Source organism: Pectinophora gossypiella, chromosome 28, assembly GCF_024362695.1.
Source record: "Pectinophora gossypiella chromosome 28, ilPecGoss1.1, whole genome shotgun sequence".
NCBI lineage: Eukaryota > Metazoa > Arthropoda > Insecta > Lepidoptera > Gelechiidae > Pectinophora > Pectinophora gossypiella.
The window spans coordinates 4,993,061-5,006,222 of NC_065431.1; the positions used below are offsets into that span (position 1 = coordinate 4,993,061).

At 41.4% G+C, this 13,162-nt stretch overlaps 1 protein-coding gene across 6 annotated transcripts in view; it reads right to left on the reverse strand.

The window, feature by feature from the left end:
• Nucleotides 1–72: 72 nt before the first annotated feature.
• Nucleotides 73–13,162, reverse strand: part of LOC126379137 (P protein-like) — a 32,473-nt gene continuing 19,383 nt past the window's right edge. For all 6 annotated transcript variants that reach the window (XM_050027774.1, XM_050027778.1, XM_050027773.1 and 3 more), the window contains 13 exons: nucleotides 12,872–13,049; nucleotides 11,639–11,787; nucleotides 10,824–11,027; nucleotides 10,444–10,559; nucleotides 9,274–9,412; nucleotides 8,214–8,349; nucleotides 6,844–6,941; nucleotides 5,610–5,708; nucleotides 4,196–4,289; nucleotides 2,975–3,117; nucleotides 1,793–1,903; nucleotides 1,035–1,182; nucleotides 73–307 (listed from right to left, as the gene is read on the reverse strand). In XM_050027774.1, the coding sequence (XP_049883731.1) occupies nucleotides 129–307; nucleotides 1,035–1,182; nucleotides 1,793–1,903; nucleotides 2,975–3,117; nucleotides 4,196–4,289; nucleotides 5,610–5,708; nucleotides 6,844–6,941; nucleotides 8,214–8,349; nucleotides 9,274–9,412; nucleotides 10,444–10,559; nucleotides 10,824–11,027; nucleotides 11,639–11,787; nucleotides 12,872–13,049 (1,794 nt within the window). In that variant the 3' untranslated portion in view covers nucleotides 73–128. The remainder of the gene's footprint in view (nucleotides 308–1,034; nucleotides 1,183–1,792; nucleotides 1,904–2,974; nucleotides 3,118–4,195; nucleotides 4,290–5,609; nucleotides 5,709–6,843; nucleotides 6,942–8,213; nucleotides 8,350–9,273; nucleotides 9,413–10,443; nucleotides 10,560–10,823; nucleotides 11,028–11,638; nucleotides 11,788–12,871; nucleotides 13,050–13,162) is intronic.

Consider the following 13,162-nt stretch of genomic DNA (forward strand, 5'->3'; position numbering starts at 1 on the left):
AACCCAAAGAAAAATAAGTTAGGTACTAACTATTTACTTATAAATAGCTGGGATAAAAATTAAACACAAACACAAAATAGAATAACGATTTTATTTAAATAATTTGCATAGAATAATATCAAATAATATCAATGCCACGTAAAAACACAGTGACAAAGTAACAGGTAGACGGACGTCACTAGTAGGTTTCCTATCATGATTGGAAAGCCTATTTTCAGGTACTCTAGGAAAGTAAATCTATAGCCGTGTTGTTCGGCGACTCCTGCACACACGACGTTCGCACTCGCTCCGATAAGCGTGCCGTTACCTGTGAAAGAAGGATACAGATATACTTTTGTGGGAGAAAAAGAGAAAACGCAGTCATGTAGATAGATTGATATTTATTAACTTAAGTAACTAGATGTCGCTAACCGCTTAGTCTAACATATGACAATAAGCGCCATCTAGTGACGGTGTGTCATATCACTATAGACGCTTTGATAGTACCAATGCTTGCCACCAGCGAGCGCTACATTTGAGCGCGTTTTGGCGCAACTTGTCTGGTGTCGTGGGAACCTGTGTTTTACATAGTATTTACATAACATATCAAATACTTTATTGCACACACAAGAAATATAAAATACAATAAAGAAATAATAAGAGTTACCAACCATTGATTGTCGAATTTGTTTTCGAATTCATGTTTGGATCGTTAATGATTAACACGTGCTCAGCGGTGAAGGAAAACGTCGTGAGGAAACCCACATTCCCGAGAAATGCAATTTCGGAGCTATGTGACCTAACCTGTATTGGGCTGGTTTTCCCTTCGCGGCTTGGATTTCGAAGGTTAGACAGGCAGTTGCTTCTGTAAAAAACCGGACCGTAAAATTTTCAGGTTAGGTAAGCGGACCCTGTGAAAAACAGGATAATGCTGGGGAGATGATGAAAGATATTGAAAGAGTAAAATGGGCGGCCTTACTGCTAAGTAGCAATCTCTTCCAGGCAACCAATGAGTATAGGAGATATTTGATATCGTTGACCGGTTTATTGATTACCTCCAAGACAAGCTCCGAAGCTAAGCGCCCACGCCAGCGGGGCCAGCGGTAGTCCTAGCCCTGCCGGCTCAGCCAGCCGCGCCGTGACTCGCACCATCATCGTCGTCAGCGGGATATTGTCCACGAACGCTGACGCTATGCCTGACACCTACAAGTATGGAGATTTGTAAAGACTTGGATTATACAGGGTGTTAGTGACATCGTAACTAATACTGAGGGGGATGATTTAGAATGATTCTGACATAATTCTTCTCTCGTGTGGGCTGTGAGGTGGATTACCAACCTCATTAACCCTGGTGTCAGGGTTACTATTGAGCCGCCAAAGGCCCCTGACATGACTCACGTAACGACTACTTACATATTTAAATCAGTAAGTAGTAACCGGTACCAACGGATGAACGTGCCTTCCGAAGCACGGATCATCTTAATTTCAGACAATCAGGAGATCAGGTGATCAGCCTGTAATGTAACCAAACTAGTGACCACAAAGTAATTTTTGTGATATTTCCCCACCGGGATTCGAACCTGGGACCTCCGGACCGTGAGCCTAACGCTTAACCACTGGAGCACGGCGGCCGTTAATTAATATCACAACACTACAAATCACAACAAATTCTTGATTCTTGTTTCTGAATTAAGTAACAGTTGTCAATCATCCGTCCCTTTCCTTTTCGGCGGATTAGAAAATGACGGGTATAACTCAAAATAAAAATAGGAGGTGTCTACAGGAATCGGGACAGTTATGTTGTCATATTTACCCATAATATCAGCATGATGGCGACAGCTAGTTGGTACTCTTCATTCACTTGCAGTATAATAGACTCCGTCATATTTCCAATCCAAGAGATAAGCCCGAGTTTGGAGAGAGCCTGCGAAAACAACAGTCTTTAAAAAAATACACAGAAGGCGCTATACAATGCCTTCGTTCAACCTTCTAATGAACCATATCAGGGGCCTTTGGCGGCTCAATCATAACCCTGACACTAGGGTTGATGAGGCTGGTATTCCACCTCACAACCCACACGATAAGAAGAAAAACCTTCTAATTTCAGGGTTATGGATACATTGACCAAATTGGATTGTCCACCAACTTAACCAAGTTGGTTTGGACACGTACAGCGGATGAAGGATAATAGGATTACGAAAGCAGTATATAAAGCGAAGGTTGTTAGAGCTGGCAGAGGAAGACCTAGAAGGACGTACATTAACCAAATTGGAGATGTCCTTAGTAAAGGTTCAGTACGATTTACTTTGAACCGGCGTGCATGTATGAAACGATTGATGAATGTGGAGGAAGCAAGAGAAGTGTGTCAGCATCGAAGCAAATGGAATTCCATAGTCGCTATTTACCCCAGTGGGAAAAAGGCGTGGGTTTATGTATGTATGTATAAATGATGACCCTTGTTATTACAATTAGGAACAACACATCTTCCACCCATTATTATTCTGATTTAAATAAAGACAAGCAGTAAGTATTGATAGCAACATAATTCTATACATATCCGATCCATATCAAGCAACAATTATTTTTATACAGGGTGTTAGTGACATCGTAACGAATACTCAGGGGAATGATTCAGACAACAATTCTGAGTTAATATCAAGTGGAATTTTCCGTCACAAACATACCTGTATTGTTTTGTGTTTTTAAATTATTTTTTATCTTGATATCAACTCAGAATCATGACCTGAATCATCCCTCAAAGTTTTCGTTACGATGTCACTAACACCTTGCATATGCTTCTGCCATTTCATTCTTTTTTTGAATTATATACCCCAGCAATGAGCAAATAGATAATTATCATCAATCACGTTAAATCTATGCAGAGCCATTTGTATTATCTGTGTGTTATAAAGAATTGTATATATTATGTAGGTCTTAAACCTAAAGTTTTGATTGTGTTATGATGCAGGCATGCTAGTTTGAAGTCTGCCCTTACCTCCATGAGAACAAACAGTGCGGCAAAGAACAGCAGTGTGGCCCATTCGACCCGGGCCAGTATCGGCTCCAGGTCTTCAGTCTCTGACAGCACCAGCAGCAGCAGGGCCCCCAGCAGCGCTGTCCAGCCCAGGGAGAGACTCTCTGAAACCAGTGACGTCGCCTTAAGGAGTTTCGATTTCATTCATCCACTCATTATTATTAACAGTTGTTAATCATCCGTCCCTTTCCTTTCGGCGGATAAGAAAATGACAGGTATAACTTAAAATAAAATTATGAGATGTCTGTAGGAACCGGGGCCATTAAGGGTTGTTACCACGTTTAAAGTAGGGATATGAGACTCCCATCCCATAAGAGTCTCATATCCCTACTTTAAACGCGGTAAGAACCCGTTATTAGGTATGTGTTTTTTAATTATGATAATAACCGCGTAAACTGAAAACATGACAAATATTACGCTATTACCGGCAAACGTATAACTTAAAAAAAATATTGTGTATAAAATCCAAAAATAAGTAGGTACTTAAGTCAAATTAAGGCACTAACGCCATCTATTGACGCTTGAGCGCATAGGGACCCTAGTCTAGTTCCTATCCGTTACCTAGATGGCGTACGTGTAGCGGATTCTGTGTAAAACGTAAATTAGTATTTTTCTCATTTACCATTACTTCTGAGGCTTCATTTTATTTGTGCCACAAGAGGTAAAATAATAATGTATTTACTTTAAATTATTGATTAAATATACATTCCTATACAAAAGTATTTACCAGTTTCTGTATTACGGTGAATATCAAAATGTGCCAAGTTTGGTGGCGAACTGTCATATAATTTTTTCGTGAAAAATTGGATTAACCGTAGGTAAAATTGGGGGAACCGAGGATCCTTTTGGATCTTTTTCCTGTCGGAACCCAATTTTTCACGAAAAAATAATATGAAATTTCGCCACCAAACTTGAAATTTTGAGATTCACCCATTATAATGTTACAAATAAACGTAAATAAACTTTTACGATATGCACGTAAAACTTTTATTAAAAGTACAATCTTTCTTAGCAAAGTAAATTAAAAACATTGATCGTGGGTAATTTATTTTTTACGAAATGGCAACGCAGGGTCGGAGGACGTCAGCTGGGCTAACCTTGAGAATGCAGGCTGTCAGTTTTGAGCATAGCTGGTCTTCTTATACCATGCTTGTATCTAGTACTTAGATAGGCAATACTTACGCATTTGTGGGAACGCGTGTAGAAAGAACACAATGACGACGAATGAAACACTGATTACGGATTTCATTAACAATTGCTTGTCCCGTATCCGATACTGAAAGATAATAAACACATTTTGATATTTAGGTAGATGTACATACATACATAAACTCACGCCTATTTCCCACCGGGGTAAGCAGAGACTATTGAATTCCATTTGCTTCGATCCTAGTTCCTAGTTGTAGTACAAAGTTATTCAAAAAATTATGTAAATAATAATGCCAGTGGCATATACAGGTTGTTGTGACATCGTAACGAACACTTTGAGACATGAATCAGGCCATGATTCTGTGTTGATATCAAGTGGAATTTTCTGTCGCAAAAGTATAGAATTGGAAATAATTTTTAAAAAATCATGAATTTTGCGACGGAAAATTCCACTTGATATTAACTCAGAATCGTGGTCTGAATCATCTCTCTGAGTATTCGTTACGATGTCACTAACACCCTGTATAAAAATAACTGTTGTTTGATCTTTGGATCGGATATGTGTAGAATTATGTTGCTATCAATACTTACTGCTTCGCTTTATTTTTTGCTTCTATGCTGTTCTGGGAGCATATAAAAAACATAGAACACGTTCAGCTGCTTCTCTTCCCGGGCATGTCGTAAAAACCGACAGAGGGATTGTGTCCTCTAACATGATGGACTAATGTTATGGGCGATAGGCTGATCCCTTATCACCATAAGGTTCATCATATCCATCTTAGGACTTCGTATCAACAGTGGCTGCAAGTTGTCTTTGATTACTTGTGGCTCTGCCCACCCCATTAGGGATTACGGGCGTGAGTTTATGTATGTATGTTTATTTTAATCAGGATAATAATGGATGGAAGATGTGTTGTCCCTGATTGTAATAACAAGGGTCATCATTTCTACATACATACATAAACTCACGCCTATTTCCCACCGGGGTAGGCGGACACTATGGAATTCCATTTGCTTCGATCCTGGCACACAATGTTTCTCACTCGCGTGGGAACGGCCTCTGTGGTCCAGTGGTTGAATGTTGGACTCACGATCCGGAGGCCCCGGGTTCGAATCCCGGCGGGGACATATCACAGAAATCACTTTGTGGTCCCTGGTTTGGTTAGGACAGGCTGATCACCTGATTGTCCGAAAGTAAGATGATCCGTGCTTCGGGAGGCACGTTAAGCCGTTGGTCCCGGTTACTATTTACTGATGTAAGTGAGAAATCGTTACATGAGCCATGTCAGGGGCCTTTGGCGGCTCAATCGTAACCCTGATACCAGGGTTGATAAGGTTGGTAACCCACATGATAAGAAGAAGATTCGCGTGGGTCGTCTTTTTTGAAGTGTACCTATGACTTGTTAAGAAACATCTATCTTTAGAGGTAGGTATTTAAATTAGCTACCTTTTCCTTCAGTTGAGCCAGTGTAGAACAAAACTTGGGGTCCGCTTTAGAAGCCCTGCCCGCCTCACGTTTTACTAACGCTGTGTTTAACCTCTCAACCTGCGAATAAAAAATAATTACTTACATAACTACTTAAATATACAGCCAGCCTTTGGTTTTGCTTTCATACAGGCTTATCATAGAGTCCTAGTATGGCTTTGAAATAGACTACTCTGGGCGCCATCCCACTCGCGTCAGACAGAGTACTGCGGGACGGAAGGCAAGAGGGAAACCACTGCCCTATTTTTCCCTAAAAAATAGCATGGAGAATGCTACACCGACAAGAGCGTGGCTCTTAAATTAGTGATGATGATAAATATACAGGGTGTTAGTGACACGAGTAAAGACCTCAAGCTGAATGAGGGAAATCGTCGACCACGCCGACAGGGTCGGTATCGGGGTTCTGAAGTGTTTGGTCTATGGCTAGAGTAATCGGATCGTCGGGATCGTATATTACGTCATTCGGACGCCGATACTTTTCAGTACCGTCCTTGAGCGGGATGTAGGTATTCGGAAGTCGCAACTACCAGGGGATTTGGGTGGTGCGGAGCAGAATCGAAAAAACGTTTTGAAGCTAAGTAGTCTTAAATGGAAGTCAAGTAGGGCTAACTTGCGCAACGTGATAAAAGTCATGATCATTTTATCGATTCCGACGATATAATTCTGTCGTTTTGTTGAATGGTGCTAAATATTTGAACCCAAATAACTCATGTCGTTCTTTCAAAATACGAACAAAATCACGTGGCACGCATGTTAGGAAAAAAACACACTTATCGATTTCGACTAAAATTGATACGATCGATAATTTTATTACGCATGCTAACCCTGAAGGAATTGGCCTTTGATAGACAAGAATGGAGAATGCTACACCGAGAGGTTGGCTCTTGAACTGATGATGATGATGGATTTATTTATTTCACATATACATAGTCATTACAGATAAACCAAATTGACAATGCATGCAAACTATTTACTAAAATACTTTAGACTGATATTAGTGAATTCCGCCAACGAACATGTATATAAATCTGTGTCCGGGTATTCATGAGCTATTTCGTCATTAATCGCGCGAGTAGATTGTTAACATTAAGCATGTTATCCCTGGGAATTGGCTTTTGATAGACAAGAATGGAGAATGCTACACCGAGAGGTTGGCTCTTGAACTGATGATGATGATGGATTGTGAGGCACTTACCTTCTTCTCCAACGCTCTCCTGACGACGTCTTCATCCCTGGAGTATGAAGACAGAGAAGCGGCGGCTCGACGCCACACAGCAAGCTCTTGTCGTAACTCTGCCAAATTAATGTAGGAAATGAACGGCCTCTGTGGTCCAGTGGTTGAGCGCTGTGCTCACGATCCGGAGGTCCCTTGTTCGAATCCCGGTGGGGAAATATCACAAAAAACACTTTGTAATCCCTAGTCTGGTTGGGACATTACAGGCTGATTACTTAATTGTTCAAAAAGTAAGATGATCCGTGCTTCAGAACTTTAAAAATAAATTTAATTAGATGGCGCCTGCTGATAGAATACCGCTTATGTGTTCAATTTCGGAATAGCTCATTTAATTCTGTAGGCGTTACGACATCGAAATAGTAAATCCATAATAACTTTTTATCCTTAAAAGTTATGAGGTCCAAAACTACGTATATGAAGGTACCAGTTAGTACCAACTATTGATTATAAATAAACTCTATAAATGTGCGCAGTTTTTCTCACTGCATAGGTGACCAGCCAAGCTAGAATGGCGCGTCACCGAAAAAAGTAGATTTTTTTTTTTAAATCAAGGGTACCAACTGTCTAACAATCGGTACCAACTGGTAGCAACTGAGCACTAACTTTTAATATAATTACTTCGATGTAAAATTAGGGTAGTGACAGGCCATCCTGACGGTCACAATAATACCTGGCTGTCGCAATGTAACTCAGTAACGGTCCGCTTGTTTACGTTTTTTATCTCGTCTGGTTGGCCTTAGTTTAAACTAGCCTATTGTACTGCGGCACGCTGGGTGGTGAGGATATGGTATCCCGACGTGCCGGCAGAGTAGGGGAGTGATTGGTGATAACGATGATAAATTAGAAGCAAGCAGCAAGCAGGAATATATACAGTTTATTAAAACACTTCACAAACAGGATAGGAATATACATAGTTCACAATATACACACTTCACAAAAGAATCAAGAATTAGAGGGCACGGCCCTAAACAGTATAATACACTTGTGTTGTTTTAATGAAGGTCGGGGATGCAGTGAGTCAAAAGAGTGTAAAGTGAAAGGTAATGCGGAATGGAATGAGAATTTCGTAATTTTAAATGATGACGGTCAGAACAAAAATCCAGTATTTATTTTATTTTTTTATTATTTATTATTATTACTTATATACAGGATGTCACTAACACCCTGGCGACGAAAAATTCCACTTGATATTAACTCAGAATCATGGCCTGAATCATCCCCCTGAGTATTCGTTACGATGTCACTAACACCCTGTATATATATATTTATTTTATATTATTTTTATTGAATAAACTTTCTTTCTTTCTTATTAAGCCTACAGTACTACTCACCGATGAGATGAGCGGGCACACTATGTCTCAGCTTACTCATATCTCTGAACATATATCGCAGCTGTAGGTACGTCTGCACCCCCACCAGTAAGATGCCAACCCCCATGTGGAGGGTAAACGTGGTGAAATTTATATTCTACAAGAAAAGAACAAAAATGAATAGGTGAGAGAGCGTAAATGTGCAGTTCGAAGCGACGCGATCGGCCTTCATGGTCCACTGGTTGAGCGTTGTGCTCACGATCCGGAGGGCCCGGGTTCGAATCCCGGTGGGGATAAATCACAAAAATCACTTTGTGATCCCTAGTTTGGTTAGGACATTACAGGCTGATCACCTGATTGTCCAAAAAGTAGCTAGATAGATAAAATCTTTCTTTAGGTTCAAGACGTTACATTAACTTCTTAATATTAAAATTAGAACATATTTGAAATGTAAGACTTAAAACTAAAAAGGGTACTAAGCTCGGCTTATGTCGTATCGACCCACATGAGGGACAATACGACGCCAATTTTCAGCCAGACCCCTAAAAATAATACAAAAAACTTAAACTAATAACAAATCGATCATCAGCAACAGATTATGAGGAGCTCGGTGGCGCAGCGGTTAACGCGCTCGGTCTGCGATTGTTGAAGTTAAGCAACTTTCGCAAAGGCCGGTCATAGGATGGGTGACCACAAAAAAAAGGAAAACTTTTTTTTTGTGGTATCTCGAGCTCCTCCGTGCTTCGGAAGGCACGTTAAGCCGTTGGTCCCGGCTGCATTAGCAGTCGTTAATAACCACCAATCCGCACTGGGCCCGCGTGGTGGTTTAAGGCCCGATCTCCCTATCCATCCATAGGGAAGGCCCATGCCCCAACAGTGGGGACGTTAATGGGCTGATGATGAATGAATGAATGTTATCAGCAACAGACTCTGTGCTATTAAAATTATCCGTGCTTCGGAAGGCACGTTAAATACTAGTAAAAGAAGTTGGTTAAGTTGGCGACAGCGGTTCTCATACAAAATGCGCGTTAGGGCCTTTCCAACGTCTTTCTTCTAAACCGTGGGTGGACAGTCGACTCACCTCTTTTAGGACCGAGGGGTGGCTCGCAATGATCACATTGGGGGGGTCCCCCACCGGCGTGGCTGCTCCCCCCACATTGCTAAATACCACCATCGACATCAGCACTGGGATCGGATTGAGCTGCATCACTTCACATAGCCTGGAATAGAAAACAGCTTAGATCTTGAAACCCGTGAAGTTAAATGCAACACATAATAATCGGTTCTTACCAATATCACGACGCCCACCCAATATGATGACGTCATTCCGTGATCATGGCACTTGCAACAGTGTCGAAATATCGGGAGTCTCATATCCCTACTTTGAACGCAGTAAGAACCCGTTATTATGTGTTTTAATTATGATAATAATCGCGTAAACCGCGTTGGTATACATTATAATGTATATACACCATTAACACATGTTTATGGAACACGATGTTCGTGCGTCACCCAACAGGGTTCACATAATATCAGCGTCGTGGTTCACGCCGCGACTTGTGCTGAGTGAGGCCCTTTTATCTCAGGACGTCCACCACCACCTTATTGATCATTTCGACAAACATCCTGCTTTTTTGTAATTGTTTTAGTGGAAAGATATGATGTTGTTGTCTTTTTTTTTGTGTGTAGCGTCCTTTTATAATAAACTTTTTCTATTCTATTCTATTCTAAACTTAAAACAATGTATGAGTTAAATGCAGTTTTTACTAACACAGTTGAATCGACCATAGACGGCGATACGGCTCACCTATCACGTTGGTCTAACAGAAAGCTCGGTAAGGCGTGGGTACTTAGTTCATTGCGATGGATGTACATCTGACTACCCCATTGGGATATAGTAGTGAGATCGTCGGTTACGATGTCACTAACACCCATACCTACTTGTACCGGGTGTAAGTGACATCGTAACGAAAACTTTGAGACTTGATTCAGACCATGATTCTCAGTAGCGCGGGTCGCCATTCGGAAAGTCGCTGTCAACGCTACAATTCGTTGATATCAAGTGGAATTTTCCGTCACAAAAGTATAGAGTTGAAAATAGTATAAAAAAACTAAAAAAAAGTCATGAATTTTCCGATACGAAATTCCACTTGATATCAACTCAGAACCACGGTTTGAATCATCCCCCTTAGTATACGTTACGGTTTCACACTCTGTATACAATATGCCACAGAAAAAATGGCTGCCCTACCTGATAGTAACAGGCGTCATCAGCAACACAGTGGTAACATTGTCCAGGAAGGTGGAGAACACGGCGGTGAAGAGACACAGACAAGTAATGAGCGGCCAAGTGTGGCCGCCTGTTACCTGGAAAGAAAAAAAAATATGTCAGGAACCTTCAAAATGTAGGTTAAGATAAAATAATAACTCATTGGTGCAAGTCCGCTGCCGGGGTTCGAACCTTAGGTTGGTAAGAGCGATTGGTTTTGGTTTCGATTGTAACGAATTTCAAACTGAAATGATTCAAACTGACATGTGAAATTTCAAACTGAAATAATTCAAACTGACATGTGAAATTTCAAACTGAAATAATTCAAACTGACATATGAAATTTCAAACTGAAATGATTACCTCAAAGGCAATAACAGCGAGGTAGTCGAACAAACCGGTTTGCGCTAAAATAGCCACCAGCAGCATCATGCTGAGCAGCAGCAACAGGGTCTCCACGTCCAGCCAGGAGACCAGCTCCGGGAGTGACGGCCGGCAACCACACAGCGCCAGCACCGCCACGGATAAGGTAGAGGATAGGAGAGCCGCTATCGTCCTGTTTACTACCTGCAATAATTGAATAATAACCTTCATTGCAACCTCCGTGGTCTAGTGGTTAGAGCGTTAGGCTCACGATCTGGAGGTCCGGGTTCGATTCCCGATGGGGACATTGTCGAAATCACTTTGTGAGACTGTCCTTTGTTTGGTAAGGACTTTTCAGGCTTGAATCACCTGATTGTCCGAAAAAGTAAGATGATTCTGTGCTTCGGAGGGCACGTTAAGCCGTTGGTCCCGGCTATTAGCCGTAAAAACACCTCCACTAACCCGCATTAGAGCAGCGTGGTGGAGTATCCACCCCCTCCGGTTGATTGAGGGGATGCCTGTGCTCAGTAGTGGGACGTATATAAGTAGGCTGTTTATGTATGTATGTAATCTTTATTGCACACACATTTACAATACATTTACCCAGTGGCGACCCTGACCTACGTGATCTAGTGGTTGAGCGTTCCCGGAAGAGGTCCCGGGTTCGATTCCCGGTGGGGTCAAATCACAAAAATCACTTTGTGATCCCCAGTTTGGTAAGGACATTACAGGCTGATCACCTGATTGTCCGAAAGTGAGATGATCCGTGCTTCGGAAGGCACGTTAAGCCGTTGGTCCCGGTTGACAAGTCTTACCTCGAAAATAATCAAGACATACAGAGAGCAGAGCAATGCTGCAGCGTATATGATGCCCTGGGCTTCCTCTATGGGGTCGAGCTGGTAGCTCAATGTTAAAGGCACTGTCACGTTAACCGATGTGGTCATGCGAAGAGTCACTGTTGTACCTGGAAGGAACTATCATCATTAGAAAGAAAGAAAGAAAGTAACATTATTACTTTCGGACACCACAGACACAGACAGACAGGTAAGTACATTACATTTAACACAGGACAGAAACCACACGGAAATCAATAAGTACATAGACAAAAAAAATATACCAAAACAAAAAGAAAAACAAACCAAAATCATAAAAACAATAATAATAAAACTAAGTATTCTAAATGCAACGCACTGACGGCCCGATCATCTGCGGTGGAGTCCGGAATAAAAGGACCTCGCTCAGCATAAGTCGCGGCGTGATTACATAGATAAAACATTTATTATTTGGTCTACAAACGCACAAAAACGTAGAAGCTTAGATCTCTTTCTTTATTTAAGAGCTGCGCTCTTGTCGGTGGAGTAATCGCCTTCAATACTCCATAGATAGGGCGTGTAGAACGGTGGTTGCCCCAATCGCCTTCCGTTCCGCAGTACACCGACCAATTTCTCAATCGGTGATGTTCTAGCTACAGCCCTACCAGAATCCATTTCCTCAGCCTCCAACCAGCGCTGATACCGCTGCTGCCCGGCATCAGGGGTGCGCTTTTGAAGTAGCGGCGCCTACTCGCTACGTCACGAGATCGTCATAGAACCTAAGTAGCATTTTATAAGTTAGCCCGTCCCAGTGAGCTACCCACTACGTTCTGCTAATCCTGTCGCTGTTTGGTCGTGGATTAGAAGATAAGATACAGAATTCTTTCAAACATTTTTCCTCTCAGACGAACTAGGCACCCTCAGGCCTGTTGTCTTAAACGTTGTTCGTGAGAGACTTCAGCGCTTCCCCATTTGTCCGGCCAAGTAGTTAATGACATCTACGGTAAATTTACAATAAGTCACGTCAAAATAAAAATGCTTATGAATAGAGACGAAGCTCTGTACCGCTTTCGTAATCCTATTATCCTTCATCCGCTTTACGTGTCCAAACCAACCTAACATTCCTAACATTTCCCTTCTCAATCTTAGTCACTATAATCGTCTTTTACACCACATCTCTCTCTTATCTCACTCTGTCACTGTTTTGTAAGCAATAAACTGTAAAAATAAACTCACGATTTCTGTCATTTGATCTGGAATCGTTATAAATTAAAGAATTGTAATCTTTCTCACTAATATTATAATTGTCTTTATTTTGGTCCAAATCTAGTGAAATTATTTCCGATACCGTCGCACTCGGCGAAAAGTCTAACTTATCTTCTGGTTGTAGATATACTATCCATGATGTCGAGTTCTGGAAGATAAAATACAGATAGTTAGTACCCACAAAAAAAATATACAGGGTGTTAGAGACGTCGTAACGAAAACTTTGAGGGATGATTCAGACTATGATTCTGAGTTTATATC